This window comes from Lepidothrix coronata, unplaced genomic scaffold (genome assembly GCF_001604755.1).
Source record: "Lepidothrix coronata isolate B3197 unplaced genomic scaffold, Lepidothrix_coronata-1.0 Scaffold96, whole genome shotgun sequence".
Taxonomy (NCBI): Eukaryota; Metazoa; Chordata; class Aves; order Passeriformes; family Pipridae; genus Lepidothrix; species Lepidothrix coronata.
In genome coordinates this window covers 2,406,407-2,422,825 of record NW_016690276.1, presented here as the reverse complement: position 1 = coordinate 2,422,825, position 16,419 = coordinate 2,406,407, and the positions used below count along the sequence as shown (strand labels likewise).

Sequence of the window (16,419 nt, the reverse complement as noted above, 5' to 3'; positions counted from 1 at the left end):
CTCTCCTCCCTCCCGCCGCGAGCAGCCGAGGGCGTCCTCCATGCGGGAGAAGAGGAGGAGGAGGAGGAGGTGGGAGCTGCTCGCCGGCCATCCCCGGCGCCCGGCAAGTCGGAGCCGACCCGCCGCCGCGCCGCTGCTGCCGCATCTCCCCGCGGCGCGGAGCCGGCGCTGAGCCCTGCCCGCCGCGCCGCACCCGCACCCCTCCTCGTAGTCTTACCCCCACCCTCCTTCCAGTCTTCCCAGCCCCCTCCTCCTAGTCTTCCCCCTCCTTTTTTTTTTTTTTTTTTATCCCCCTCCCGCCCCCCCGCGCCCCCATTTGGTTCTCACCCTGGCCGCGAGCAAAGCGTCTTCATGAGCGCAGAGGATGTCCGGGAAGCACTACAAGGGGCCTGAAGTCAGTTGTTGCATCAAATATTTCATCTTCGGCTTCAATGTCATTTTCTGGGTAAGCGGAGCCGGTTGCGCGGCGCTTCGTGTCCTCCTCTGCCACCTCCTCCTCATCCTCCTCCCCCTCCATCCCGGCCGCCGGCGCCCCCGGTCTGGGCACGGCCGGGAGCGACAGGGACGTGTGACAGCCAGGCGCGAGGCCGCGGGGGGATTTTGGATGGGGTGCGGGTGCGAGGCCGGGGGTGCCGCCGCCTCCGACACCTCCCCCGGCCCCGGACAGCCCTTCCCCGGGCAAGTTGTGGTGCTGCATTCCTCCACCTCCCGGGGATGCCGGCTCCTCTTCCCTTCCGGCCCTCCTAATTGCTTTTGTTGTAGGTGCGAAGAGGATTTCGTGCCTTTTTTTTTTCCCCCTCCTTTTTTCCTGTTTCCTCCTTCCTTTCCCCTCCTCTGCTTTGTGGTGGGGGAGGAAGGGAGCAGCCAGACACCCGGGCCTGGAGAACGAATTGATCTGCGTGTTTTCACGCTGACATCCCTGTTAGATGCAAATAATAATAAAAAAACCCATCATAGCTCAGATTCTCTTAACAGTGATGTTTAATGATTGCACAATGGTGAAGCTGAGTATGGCAAGGGTTTGTTATGATTAGCTGTTAACACATACTAGTAGTAGCAATCATAGAATGGAGGAGGAGGGAAACTATTTCCACCCATCCTTAAAGTTCAAGCCCATGGGAGGCTTGCTTGGGCATTTGTTGGGATTCTGGCTGTGATCTGCCTGCACAGTATCTTGTTGCACCGTTCTGGCTGTAGAGTAGGCAGAACTGTATAGTGAAATGTAACCTTCATATACTAGTGCTTCTAGCATCTTCTCCATGTGTTGGATTTGAAAGAGAAGCAGCTGATTTTGGATGTACATGCCAAATTTCGGAACCACAGAGGGGAAGGATGTGAGCATTCTCACACACGTGTAAATGATGAGATCTTCTTACTGCATAGAATGTTCAAGTCGAGTGAAGGTTCTTAGATGTACAATCCCCCTCTTGTCATGAGATGTTCCACATAACAATGAGAAACATGCACAAATCCAGGTAGGGTGAATGTGTTTTTGAGGGGCTTTGAAAGCAAGTTGAGTATATATCCAGTATAGTGGCTTGTTTGGACTAGAAAGGAGAATTGAGGAAAAAACCCCACACCACTTTGAAGTTTTATGGATGAAAGTGGGGAAGAATAGAAGAGAAAAAACCTAAGCAGTACTGAGCTTCTGATTGTCCCCTTGGTGAGAACAGAGAGTGGTTACATGGGCAGCAGGTATCCATAGCTAATCTCAAGTCTGTTTTCCTGGAAAATAAAGATATCTGAAGAGGATGTTTGAAAGGATGGGGGGTTTGATTAATTACATTTTTATACTGAAATACCTTTCCTTAATCAAGAAGGTATGCTGCAAGAGTGAACCTGACTCTAGCTTTATGTCGGTGTTTACTTGGCCCCAGGCTGACCCCTGGAGATGAGTGGTAGCAAGCTTTGTAGTGTTCTGACCCGACAGAGCTGTTTTGATTGTACTCTTACGTTCAGTTTTTAGTGGTTGAGTTTGCCATGGTTCTTTTCACTTGTCTGTTTCTTCATTTGGATTCTCCTAGGCATATGTTGCTGTGAGCATGAATATTTTTCAGCAGGAAACAAGTGCTGTGAGGAACATTTGAGTGCAGTGTCCTTGGACCAAGAGAGGGAGATTATGGTGAAATCTATGTTCACATGCTGTTTCAGGCACTGTCAGTATATCAGAGGCTATACACCCTATAATTGCCTTCATTTTGTTTTCTGAAGGTTAATGTGTGCAGGGTGCAAGTGGGAAAGTGCTATGTTTTCTGTAGCTACTAGTTTTCTAATCCTGTGTTCTTGAGGCTGGTGCAGCACAACTTCTGCAGATGTGCCTCTCTTGTAACTGAATGGGCCAAAGGATATTCCACTAGGCCAGAGGCTTTATACTATTGGAATGCTAATCTGAAAACCTGAAAAAATATAATTGTATATCACTCACTCAGCCACTTGCTTGATGTGTGGCCCTTGCTTGCAGATTTCCTCTTTTGTGAAATGCTAATCATCTCATTTGTGTTCCTGGCAAAACTTCTTGAAATTCACGGATACCAAGCACTTTATAAGAGTTTAGTAATTTCTTTAGAATATTGTAATCTCTTTACAAGAAAGCCTGCATTTATTACCACATCTTTCATGATTTGGAGTGAAAATATAGGCAGTTACTCTCATAGAATACATTTTAATATTGTTTTTACTGAATTAATAGCAAATCCTTCAGTAGTCTATGATGAAACTGGGCCAGAAAAACTGTAAATGAAAATTGCAAATTCAGTTGGCTGTTTACAGAAAGTGATTATCAAAAATAGCCACTAATGTAGTAATTTTATATAGGTAAAAATAATTAAGAGGTCGTCATATTAATGCCATGACACTCTCCAGGATCTTGCAAACGTGGAGATACGTAGCACACCTTTGATAGACCTTTTACCTGAGCATTGTTATATAGTTGTTTCAACACAACCTTTAAAAATTTTAATGTAAACAAGTGGGAAATACTCTTTATTCTGCATCATAAACCAATGGACTAAAAGAGAATGAGTTGGAAGAGTAATGATTTTGACAAGAAAATTGTCAATGCCTTGAATAGAGGAATGTTATAGATCTGCTGAAATGATTGGGAGAGTGATTGTACACGCTACTTAAACTGAAATTATTACAAAAAATCTGAGACTTTAAATGCCACAGAATGTGGGCAAAATAAATTACCAGGCCTTTTTGTCTTTTTGGTTTTGTGCTGGTTAGATATTTCTTTCTTTAAAAACCACAACTGAATTATTGGAGCAATGACTATGGGAAAGTTGCACTCTAATGCTCTGTATGTAGTTGTGACTAAAGGTGACAGCATGCTTTTTGAAGATAGTTCTCTGACTTGCATCACACCAGGTAACATGTTCTTGCCTAAATATGTGCTTCATACTGTTGTAGAAGACAATATTATCTGCTGAGTCTATGCATAATTAATGTTTTAGTTATATTTGCAAGCTTAATTTCTTTTGGAAATTCGGTATTCATGTTGGTAAATACGCTGAAAGTGTTTGTTCAGAAAAACTTATTTTATGAGACTACTATGCTGCTGTGGAAAACGGAAGCTCATTTTGCAGTGGTCAAAGTAAGATTTAGGAATGGAGAACTAATAGGCACAAATACATCTAAATCAAAAGTTAGAACTCAATATTATGCCTCCTTTCACATTGCTCAGCTGCTGTCCTTCTGCAGGTTGTTCAGGGGGCACACACCTGTGCTTTAACTTGATTAGCATAATGCCTATGCAAAGCATCACATGGTTTGCTACCTTTCTAGGCTGGCAGCTGGTGGAATAGACAGGGCTTTTTTATGAACCTCTCTGTTTTTGTCTAAGTAAACCATAAGCTGTAATATAAGGTAAGAGAAAGCATTTTTCTATAGTTAAAGAAAGCAAACAAATGATGCTCCTCCCTCCTTTTCCCCTTAGGCTTCCATGTACAATGTTGTCAAAGATAGAGTGCAAAAGGTCAAAGTAGGCCAGCCAGCTTCCCAGAGGCCAAGAACCATTTTTCCCTCTTTCCCCCTCTACTTTTGCAAGACAGTTTTAGGCTGACTTTAGTTCCAAGAGTTGTTTTAAATTGTTCTCTGTGCTTTATTATATTTTATGGAAACTGCATATATATGCTATTGCTTAACTCTGAATTTCAATCCACACTTGATTCCACTGACCCTTGTCTAATTGGAAAGATATAAAAAGCACTGACAACTCAGAAACTTTTGCTTTATCTGATGATTCACTGTAAGTTGTGAGATATGCTGCAGTTATGATACATCAGCATATTACAAGTCATAACTTGTGTTTTAATTTGCTTGGCATCTGATGGTTTTGATGGCAACCATATGGGAGTCTAGTCTTCCGAATTACAGAGAGATAGCAGAAAGAAAATAAGGTTATGTAAGTGTGTTATGGGAAAAGTGTTGGAAAAGTGCAGTGACCTTTAAAGGACAACCAATAGATTGCTTTTTAAATTTTGTACATTGTTGATAGTTTGTTTTCAGCGGGGGAAAAGATAATTTTTGATGTCAGCTGGTTTTCAGATATCCACAAGGAAGTTTGGATTATGTAATTTTCCCTTGCCAAAACAAATCAATGTTTGTTCCGTGCAATTTTCTAATGCATTCTGTAGCATTTGATCTTTAAAAATTTGCATTGAGAAGATGTCCTTGCAGTGGAAGTGGAAACATTCTTTTCATTTCCCTCCCTTCCCCCTTTTATGATCAAATGATTCTTATTTTTTATTTTGCATTTCTTAATAGCACAGATAGCTAAACATTCCACAAGTGGTCTTGCCAGAAGCAAAACAATGCTTGTTTTGGGCAAGTATCCTGCTGTTTTGTAACAGTGAAGGGCAGTGGTATATATATTGATGAAAGAGATGCGTTGTTGTGAGTTTGTGATTCTTGAACTCCTCAGTGTCTCTTTCAGCAGGTGTAGCCCCAGTATTTCAAATGCATATAAAAATTTAGTAGCTCCCGGCTCCAAGAGGCTTGCTTCAGATTTGTAGAGATTGTTCATGGCATAAAATTTTTCCTTGCCCTGTGTTCCCTTATAGCTTGGTGGTAGGCTGTGTCATTGGTCATACAAAAAGAAATAGGTAAGGAACATGGATGAAACTGTTTCCTTTCTCATAAATATTTGTTTTCCCAAACTAGATGTTTGTAAATATGTTACTGTTTTAAGCTCTTTGATGTCTCTGGTTTCTGAAAGACTGAAGAAGTGTAAGGGCACAAGAGCAAGAGAAAACTCATTGTGATTGATTGTGTGACTCCTCCTGTTTGATGTCAATGTACTTCAAGAGAATATTATAGAAACTATCATAAACAGCTTACATACTTTTCTCCTCTGTTAAAGACGAATTTGGTAAATATATTTACTAGTCTCTCACCTTGATTGAATTGTCAGAGTAAGTTTTTTCTGGTTGCACATCTTTCTCAAAGTATGAAGAGTCAATTTTGAATCTTTAATGTTCCAGTCAGAGAAAAATGTGAATGGCACACAGAGTACAGTCAGTCCCAACAGAATACTTCTGCAAGTGAAACATCTTACTGATATGTGTATGTGTAAAAAGAGGTTGTCTTTGGTCCTAATGTCATCCCCTTTGTTGCATGTTGATAATACTTCCTTAATAAAGGCAAGAAATCCATGTTCTGTAACACTGAATATCAGGGTGGACGTGCTACCTTAATTCTGTAAGGCAGTCTTGTAACTGTAAACTTTTTGGTGAATGGATTATGTGTATGAATATGTACATATTCAACTGCAGTGTATGATATAATAGGCATATAGGGAAGGCAAGCATCAGCTATACTGGGGAAGAAAGGCTTTTTTCCCAGATGGGAACCCAGAAAACATATTCTTGTAAACAAACAAAAACTACCAGGTACAATAGATGTAGGATAATTTTCAGATGGAAAACGTGGGGGAGAAAGTTTTTTGGGGGGCAAGGGAGAAGGAAGGGTTTGGGTGTTTTTGTTGTTGTTTTTGTGTGGAGAGGAGAAAGAAGAAAAATGTAAGGAACTTCTCTATCCTGTCCAGTGGAGAGGAGTTTGAAAATATGTATGTAATCTGCCATTTAAGAATGCTCTCTAAAACCTAGTTCTATAGATTAGAACAATCGTGATGTACTTCTTAGTGAACTTTTAATTTATTCTTTGTTCCTTAAACTCTGTAAGATGCAAGTTAGTGATTAGTAGAGGATGAGAAACTTGGGCTTACATTGCTTCCTTTTCTTTTGATTTCCATTCCTACAAATAGACTTTATGAAGTCTATGTTGAAAACAAATTAGAAACTGGTTTTGGCACCTGGACTACTACAAGTAATAAATTTGGAGCAAGAAGCTGATGTGTTGTTCAGTATTCAGGCTAAGTACTTCAACAGTTTATACTCCATTAACCAAAAGCAGTAAGCTGTGAAGATTTGCTGTGAACATTTAGAGTATAATGTTTTGCTTTCAATTAAAACTGGAGGTGAGAGAGAATATCTTTTGACCCAAAGAAATCGCTTGACCTAATTCTGCCAGTTAGGGGATTCTAATCTTAAACCGTAGTGCTGTAGGAGAGAACCAGCCTTCAGACTTGGCTTTGCCCAAAATATGCAGCACGTTTCTCAAGTGCATGGCTAGTAGTCTGTCAACAGGACTGTCATTGTTTTATTGATATGGACAGGAGCGAGAAGCTAAACAGCTCGTGAAGTAACCCAGCTCTGTTAGAGATGACCCAGAAGTCACTGTTAGCATTAGCCCTAAAAGTGCCTTCCAGTATGGTAATATTTTAAACTCTTCTTAATATCTGACTTTTCCATTAGCTAGCATTTCATAGTGACTTTGTACTCTTGTACCAGTTTCTGTCTTTGTTTCTCATAAAAGTTAGCAAGTATTGTTGCAATGCAGTAAAGAAGTAAAACAGAAAAAGCTTATCCATTTCTAATGAATGTACTGAATTGCATTTAATGACATATTTACAGTGCAAAATCTAGGAAAACATTAGGCCTCAAATCAGTAAAGAATAATCTGTTTCTTTTTCATTGTACTGTTGTGTGAGTTTGGAAAACGTCCCATTTTTTGTGATTGTTCTGCTGCTCCTGCCACAAAATATCCTATCTCATGGATCACTGTGGATATAGATTTTCACTGATTTCAGCAGTATTTTGTACAGGTGTTAAGGGTTGTTGTGGGTGGATGTCACTGTTGGCACAGTGCTCAGTGTAGCTACTTCTGTAACGTACACAGAGATCTAGAGCAGTTCAGCCGCCTTCTTATGCTGGCATTTAAAAATGTCACTAACACACTGAGGCTTGCAGTCAGGGGTGCTTGATTTGGTATCAAACTCTGACTCATTGTGATCTCATATAACCTCCAGATGGCCTAACTTGCGGAGATGCTAAAAACAGTCAGATCCTACTCCTTTAGCTTTATAAAATAAATGAGCCAAATGGCAGTACAAGTATTTATTTTAATGCACATCAGTCTCCACATCAGATTCTCCTGCTAATGTTTCAACTTCCCAGCCACTTTCCTCTGGACACATTTAGAATAAGTATTTCAGCACACACAGAGGATCTTATGAATGAACTGTCAATTTCCCACAGAACTGGGAAAAATCAATATGCCTCTTCCAGGCCTTGAAAATCCCTGTGCTCTTAGTGAAGACTCCATTACATCAAATAATATTGAAAATCATTTCAAGCAAAGTTCCTGATGTATTGTGATGGAAGAGGTTTTTTCTTTTTGCAGCAAAGCAAATACATATTATGAAGACACTTCGTATATCTGTTCTGTACCTTTCGTCACTTGGTTTTCCTAACAACATAACTTCTTATGGAAAAAAAAAAGAATTGTAGGAACTTTTGCTTAAATAGGTTCTTTTTCTCCTCAATAAGCAAGTAACATTATTTCTAAAAGTGTTTGGTCCTTCTTTGTGGTATTAAATTCAAAGAAAGCATTAAAAGGAGACTAGATATCTTTAGATACATGGAATACCTTAGGTTCATAGAGGCTTCTGTTTTGTTTTCTTGAACATAGTGTTAATGAGTTAAAACCTGAGTATGTCTCCGGTCCTAGCTCCAGTAAGCTACTGTTAGAGGGTAATGAGTGTGATAGAAATGATACTGCAAGGATGCTTGAAATAACTCAGCCTATGAGGTGTTTCCTAGTGTTAGTAGCTTACATTTGATGAGAGCCCAGCTTAATTTACTTTGATTTAGGGGCAAAACTTCTATGATGTGGAACACTGTTTTATGTCAGGATTTTCTCTGTGTCAAGAGGGCAGACTCTCTCAACTGAGCTCCGGTGCCTTAAGCAAAGATGTGGTAGCACTTTGTGTGGGCTGTCACCCCAAGCAGATCCACCTGGTATCTGTTATTTTGTCAGAGCCTGCATCACAGGTTCTGCCTGTTGGACACCTTTGCTTTATGTACTCATGTAAGCTTCACATATGCATATATTTACCCTTTTGAGGCTAGGTTCTCTGTGCTTCCCTCGCACTGAACTGCATCTCTTCTGCTGCATTCTGTGTTCCAACCAGCTGTGATTTAAAAAGAGCTTGATGGGAGTTCCCTGTACGTGCTGTAAATGCTTTATATATCAAAACAGAGACACTGAGGAAAAACATTTACAGATAATATATAGCAAAGGTTTTGCTGCTTCATGCAATGCTTCGGTTAACTGTGTCACCTTGTGGAAGATCACTCTCAAGTTTGTCTTTGCAATGCCACGAGGTTAGAGTGTTTCAGGCTGGAGAACAGAATTTCAAAATGGTGACAGTTTAAAACATTGAGTCCTACTAGGTAATGAGGAGGAAGGTTCGCAAGTATCCGGGGCTATTCTCAGCTGGGAGTATACAGAGGTGTTCTACTATGCACAGAGCAAGGGTTTCAGATTTTTTAATTTTTGCCATCTAAATATAAAACTAGAAAGGTTCCCTGTGGGTATAAGATAGCATTTCATAAAAGTTGTCTTCCTGACTGCCAGTTTATGTGGGTGTATGTCAAAAGGAATATGTGTGAATTCAGTCAGTCCAACAATAATGAAATATAAAATTAAAATAATTTAAAAAGAAGAGGTAAAACTTGGACAGTTAGAATCCCTCTTTTCCAAGGAGTTATCTAATTAATTCCTAGATGAAAATTCAGCCATTTGGCTTGTGAAGACTATTGAAATATGTATAATTGTACTTAAAAAATTACTAAGGTCCAGTTTCTAATCAATATTGCTTGATATCATGAACATTCTCTTGTTTCTTTTTCTTTCTGTAAGCATTAAGGGGTCACGTGAGGTGTTGCCCAATTCAAATTTTTTTCCTCTCTGAATACCTAGGAAGACCTATTTCTGTAGCAGGGCCACTTCCCCACCTTGGTTGGCAGTAGTTTCATGGATGGTTTTGGTGTGCTGTCTTGCAAATTCTGGTGTCAAAAGGAAAGCAGAGGGCTGCAAGTGGCTGAGGCTGGCACAAGGCTGCAGAACCACATGTGTTAATACAGCTTCAGTGGACTGATAGCAGTCAGTTACCAGATCTGACTGAGAACTCTCTCATCTGGAACAATTTTTATTGACTTGCTGTTTAGCTGCAAGAATGAAGTATGGGAAAATGATAGGACCATCTTCTCCTTTCCCTGCACAGATCAACTTTAAGTGATTGTACAGGCATGGCCTGTCTCAACTCTAGGTAAAGTGGTTTTGGACTCAGGAGTACACAGAGGTGTAAGACATATTGCTGTGTTAATAGATAGCTCACTCCAGTGAGGACTGTTATGTAGACATGGGCTACTTGGGAATACCCCTCTGGTGCACTTTGATCTCTGTTTTTGTAAGAGTTGTGGTGGTTATCTGTTTTCTCCTTAGTGCTCAGTGAAGCGGAGAAACAAAGAGCAATGTTTGTCTACCAAGTTTATTGTAATGTGAACTTAATTTGAACTTAAGGTTTAGTGGACAACTCCATCATTTACCTCTCTAGTTTCTTCTCCTTCCCATAAATGTCATTCTAAACACCATGCCACTCCCTGTAATAATGCAAATCCTTCATTGGAGTGGCCTGCTAGATGGCAAATGATCTCTCTGAAGAGAATTTGTCATGATTATCCCTTCCCAAGTAGTATCCTTTCTGGTCGCTTTGTTATAAACAAAAGGTTAGTATGCATTTAATGTTGGAGATACATTTATATATATATAACACTATGCATGCATATATATATATAAAACATGTACATAAAATAACGCAGTACTAAAAAAATTTTTTTTGACTTGCTAGAGCAGAAGTTTATTATTAACTTATGTATTTATCTATTGTTATGTATCTAAAAGGAGCACTTGAAGGGACTGGAAACCCATCTAATTGCTGTTACGGGCAAAGGACTTTTTGCTTCCTCTGACTATTGTACTGTTCTGTTCCTGCTGGGAGCTCTGGCATGGTCACCAGTTGTGTTCCCGCTTCAGCTCTGTGGGCTGGGTGTGATTTGAAAACGTTGCTTTTTGTTTTATTTTGTTTTCTTCGTTTTGAAGATAGGCAAAACCATTTCCTGGGTAAGTCTAGTGGTTTGTGGTGATATTTGAATCAATGTTTTATTCTGCAGAAACTTTTCCATGCAAGTAAGTTTGTGTTTGACTCAAGAACATAAGCCTGTTAAAGTTTAACATGGTTTACATCCTTGTTGACCTCTGCTTTCCTTCATTTTTCCTAAACCACTCTCATGCCTGTGGGAGGGAAAGTAGCTCCTGAACAGATGCAGTTAATAACTTTGCATATTAAAGAAAACCACTGCCAGTCCTGATGAGACTGACACTGAAGAGTTTGTGCCACTGTAAGAGGTGAATGAGTTGTAGCTCCCATCTGGCCATTTTTTTTGTTCTGAGTACTCTTCTCTGCCCTATAGTTTCATGACCCTATCAGCTGTTCTGCAGAGGGGCTGACCTCTGACAAAGGCAAAAGGACAGCAACAGAGGGCAACAGTAGCTTGTGTCTTCAACTTTTTCCATCCCAGAAATTTCTCTGTATATGTGTGTGTGTGTGATTTCCAGTGAACTCTCTATCATCCTGTATTTCATATATTATTTTAAATGTCATACTTAATAAATGACAGTGATGATGTACTCCACCGTTACTTGTGGCTTTCTTGTCAATAGCAGCTTACTACTGCCTGGATAAATCACTGTTCCTGCCTCTTGTTACCTGATTCTTGTTGGTTTTGCCCTCCTTTCAGTTTGTGCTGTACTCCAACTTGCAGAGACTGTTCCATTCTCCAAGAAAGCCCTTTTTGTGTCCTATATGTGTCTGTTCTTGCTCTTCTCACCTGGAGTTGAAAGCTCAGCTGGGTCTGTGCTGTTAGCCCACAAGAGCCTCTGCATGGTCATTGCCGTGCTCCAAGAGGCGCAGTTTGCTGGCTTTGTTACTGGAATTCAGCTAAATGTCCACAGGGTTGAGAGTTGGTGGGATTCCTTTTTTGTATCTTTGGAGATGATAAGAACTCCAGTGGATATTGCTGTTTGTTTAAATCTCTGTAGTGTACCCAAGTCAGATTTTCATTTACTTTAAAAGGCTATCTTGCTCCAATCTGCCACTGTAACGTGTCCTTAAAACGACTGCAGATGATGTTTATAGAGCTACACTTCTGGTGTAACTGTGTTGTTAAAATTGTTCAAGTGAGCAGTATTGGACACCTAGCTTGAGGAATTCAAAGGACTTTATAAGTTGGAAGGATGGACTTTGCATTGTGGGATGTGATTGGACTTCTGTGTAAATGATGGTGAGAAGAGAAACCTGTAACTTTTCACAAAAAGAACAGGAATGGAATACACCACTTGTTCATAAAGCAGAAGGTGTTAAAATTTAAGAATGTAGTCTTTTAAAAGTGAGAGGATAGTCATATTTTGTCTGAAAAACACTACCTTATTTTTTATTGTATGTCCATGTTGCTTTCTGCAAAGATACTTTTCTGCAGTTATTGTTATCAAAGCGCCATTCTGGGAGCTCCCTTGTTATTGTTTCACTTTGTTTTGTTAGTAGAACTTTAGTTTAAAAACTTTCTACCTTGGAAAAAAACCCCACAAAGACAAACCAAAACAAACGTCCTTAAAGATGTCTCAGAATTCCGAGAAACAAACTATGGATCAATTATTAAGTGCCTTCCCTCTCCCTCATGCACTTCCTGATGTGGTATTAATTTTACATGAGCCCCCTGCATTGCCCTTCATCTACTTAGGGTATAGAGCACAAAGGCTTTCAGCACTGTAAATGATTGGGCACTTGTTACAACCCTCTGCGTAAGAGCAGATCCTGTTGACTTCAGTGGGAATCACTTGTTGGCAGCTGCATAATTGTTTTTCAAACAATGTAGTTTTTTGAAAAAAAAAAAAAAAAACAACAAAAAAGGGAGGATGTGTGGGAAAACTCAAAGAGGTACCCGAAACAAAACACTGAAAAGTCTTTCATAAGAGCTAGAGCAATTACTTCAGTTGCCTAAGTAGCTAAGAGCTGGCAAAAAGGGTGTTACAGTAGTCTAACCAGAAACTCTGGCAGGGAACAGTGGAGCCTATCAGGCAGTGTTCCTACTCATTTGTGTTTTAGAATAAGCATCCTGTCTGACCATCCTTTAGATGATAACTTCCCCTCAGTAGCAGGAGCTATATGGGACTCTAATACTTGTAGCACTGGGAGAACTCAGCCAATGAAGCACATGGAGTTTGTCCTCAGCAAGCAATTGTGACTGTATTCTCTCTAGTTGTAGAGTAGTGGTGTGATTGGATGAAATAGATTTACATGTGCTGAAATACGACTTAACAGTGGTTTCTGCAGGCTATGTGCCTTGCCACCAGTCTGGGCAGCGAGCTGGTCACCGGTGTAATTTTTTTATAACTAGCAATTCATAGTACTTCATTGAGCACTGAGTCCTGCTTTTGCCAGGCATGTACATAACAGCAGCAACTTCATGATAAATCTTTGTCCAATGGAGCTGCTAATGCTCAGCTCTAAAATACCACTACTTATGTGGTCTACCATTAGCCACATAAGAAATCTCCACATTTTGTTTATGGCATCTGAACTTCAACAGCATCTTGGGCTAAAGATAATAGCTTCTGCATGAAGTATGTTCCATTACTGCTAATGGTGTCTTATTTTATCTGACACACTAGCTTACTTGATAATTTCTGTAAACAAAGCATAAAAGAAGCCATGTATATAAATCAAGCCTGAAAATCAATTTATAGCTGAATGGGAACTGAACATCTCGGTCTAGTTTTGTTTATGCTTTGGTGATTGATAAAGGAAAAGTAAAAACAGTCCAAATGTAGAACTTGATGCATATTGCATTTATTTTCTACTATTGGATTGTTTCAGCACTTTGTGGAAAAGCAATATGAGTAGGTAGTTATAGTCTGTGCTAATACCAATGATTTCAATACTATTAAAAGTAAACAGTAAGAGCCACCTTTCTTTTTGCCTTCGAGAAAGGCTTTAGAGAACTGTGCAACTGATTCTTATTGATGGCTCAGGGAAAAAAAAAGGGTCAAAGTTAACAATCCCTGCTTTTAGATTCATTGTACCACCAAGGGAGATGAAGAACTTTGAGCTATTGCACTGAATCCTTAATCAGCTAAGTTGTCATGTACCTTCAAATGAAACATTAGCCTCCAGAGCCAAAAGTTGCTCCACAGTTTTGGAGATGTGCTGAGCCTTCCCTTTTGACTAGATTCGATGCAAGGGAGTTCCCCAAGGGAAAGAATCTTGCTCTTTTATTTCTCACTAGTATGTGAAGAAACAATATATTAATGCACCTACAGCTCTTATTAAAAACGTCAAAATTTTAATGGTTTCAAGTTTAAAAGTTTGAAGATCCTGTAGTCTGAATTTCTGTTACTTTTGTGTGGATTGACTACTTTTAAATACCTAGAACAGGTGTTTGTTTATTTTAAGATATATTTGGCTGTGTTTTGTACGGTGTGAAAGATGTGATTAAAAAGGCATTTTTGAATAATCTTTAATTTCCAGATGGGGTCCCATACAGATCAAAAGTAGCTTGGAGGTTTGATGTTTTTTTTTCCCAGAGGACATTTCAAGATGGTATCCTTGCCAGCTAAACTAACTTAGAACAGTTGGACCAGTGTAAGGTATGGCTTCATAAACCAACTGAGAGGCTGGTGAAGAGTGACATAAGAGGAAGACAGCTCCACTCAGGTGAGGATGTGACCAGGGGAAATAAACAGACCATTTTGCTACTGAAAAACCTATCTGGTTTAACTGCCTTGAGTTAAAGTCATGTAGGTTTTGTTTTTATGAGTGTTGTCCATGTCAAACACCACCACTGGAATTAATATTTGGCATAATTAGTAATTTTTATGGACAGACCCAATCTGAAAAAAAAACCCCACTGTAGACCGAGCAATGTCCCTTGAAAATATTAATCTTAATTAGCTTTGAAGTCTGTGGACAAGTTGTCATTTCCCTATTGTTTTCAAGGTCTGATGCCTCTGATTGACGCCAGGCTGAGTTAAGAAAGCCTGAGTTGTGAAAGGTATGTTGAAATCTGCAGAGCTAGAGTTACTACAGAAGTTATGGAAACTAAACCATTAATACTGGTCTGGTATGACCCAGCAGGAGTTTGGAATGGTTTTTCTGCTGTACTTTACTTAAGGGTGGTAAAGGTATGCTCTTTTCTTTCTCCCTTGAGCTTTGGGATAAATGTGTCTAGTGAAAATTCTTCTTTCAGGCTTAAGCTGAGATAATGCCAGCAGTTTGGACTGCATTATCTGTAAACTGTAACAAAATTTCAAAATGAATTCTCAGTGTTCAGAATGAGTTATATATTTGCTGTTTGTGAAATGTTCTCAACAAACTAAAATCATCAGTAAAGTAACCGAAAGCAAAAGGAATAAATAATCTTAGGTTTCAAAGGTAGTATTGGAAGTAATTTTGTGAGTGTTATTAAAGGTAGTTCTGAAATTTTCAAGAAATCGTTACTTTAATGAGAATATATAGAATTGAAACGTTTGTTTAAATTCAGATAAACTGTTAAATCAGTGTCTTCCTTTTAATAGGGATATTTTGCATTTAAAATAAAAGGGAATGTTCTTAGATTTGGATAGGATGCAAGATGAAAACTTGCAGAGGGTTGGGCAGAAAGGTGTTTTGAAGCTTTTATGGTGAAGTGCTGTGAGCTGTTCTAGTCTTTCCTCTCTGACATCTAACATTATGTTTGGATTGAAGCATTTCCTGATATAGAATAAATAAGATATAGAATTTCTGATGCAGAATAAAATAAGACATCACTGTTAAGGTAGTCCTCAACCTTTTTAGAAGTGCAGCAGAGACCATACCAGTGATCATACTGGACCAGACAATAGGTTTGTTTAAGGTAAATATTCTTAGAACAGCGGCCAGCTGGTAAGAAGTATGAGAAACAAGGCAGGTAGTGATAAATGTTAGGGAGTATGCTCTGAATCCCCAGCCTTTCAGATCTAGAATCAGTATGTTTGTACTTGGATTCCCTATATGGATTTTTCTTTATGAATTTATCTGGTTGGTCCTTGAATCTCTGACTTTCTGAAGTGTGTGACATCCAGTTGTTAGCTGTACATTTTCCCTATTAGTATTGGCTTACTTTTGCAAGAGGTGGAGTTCCAACAGGCATCTAATAAAGCATTCTGCAGCTTGGAGTCAATTAACTTTCATGTTCATCTGCTTAGTTTCTGTGAAACCACAATGAAAATCCTGCATCTAAAGAATGTAGTTTGAAACACCTTTTATCTGCTCCCTCTGTACCCTGCCCCTGGCTTTTCCACACAATACCATTAAGAAACAAATTTTGGATACCTTCCTTTTCAGTGGTTCGGATGGTTGAATTATAAATGTAGGAGGCGTGTAAAGTCAAGTAAGTGTAGCAGTCCAAGGCAACTACAGCTGGATGTCACAGATGAAAAAGCTTTCTGCTGGGAAGAGGAGCTTTAAGTTTCCAGATGGTGACCTACTTGGATCTTTACACAGCTCCTCCAGTTACAATGAATTAACCATTTTCAGCCCAGGCTGTGTTTAACAGTAAGGTATATAGCTGGCAGTTTTTATGTAGGATTCCAATTGCTTGTCCTTTTTCATCCTCTCTCTCCCTTGCCTCCCAAAAGGAAGAAATGAGCAAGTCTGCACTCCGAGTTCTTATTTAATTCTGACATTGGTTATGGTGGATCCTTATTAAGTAACAATGGTATACTAGGGCTGAGAGTTCTGCGATAGGCAGGTGAATCTGAAGAGTGTTCTCAGGCAGGTACCAGACCGTTCCTTCCTTTGATTACTATTTTGGTAGGTTCTAGAAATTAGCTTTAACATAAAAGCTCAAATGGTAGCACTTACCTGTTATTTTGGAAGGAAAGGTGGGAAATTCCTTTCTTGTCTGGGCCCTGAGAAAGTCCACGAGCAAGTCTGTGGCTTTT

At 39.6% G+C, this 16,419-nt stretch overlaps 1 protein-coding gene across 2 annotated transcripts in view; it reads left to right on the top strand.

The window, feature by feature from the left end:
• Positions 1-235: 235 nt before the first annotated feature.
• The window catches only part of TSPAN5 (tetraspanin 5), a 90,799-nt gene continuing 74,615 nt past the window's right edge, over positions 236-16,419 (top strand). The window contains exon 1 of one of the 2 annotated variants that reach the window (XM_017822235.1): positions 236-445. In XM_017822235.1, the coding sequence (XP_017677724.1) occupies positions 365-445 (81 nt within the window). In that variant the 5' untranslated portion in view covers positions 236-364. The remainder of the gene's footprint in view (positions 446-16,419) is intronic. The other variant, XM_017822236.1, reaches the window with a different exon arrangement.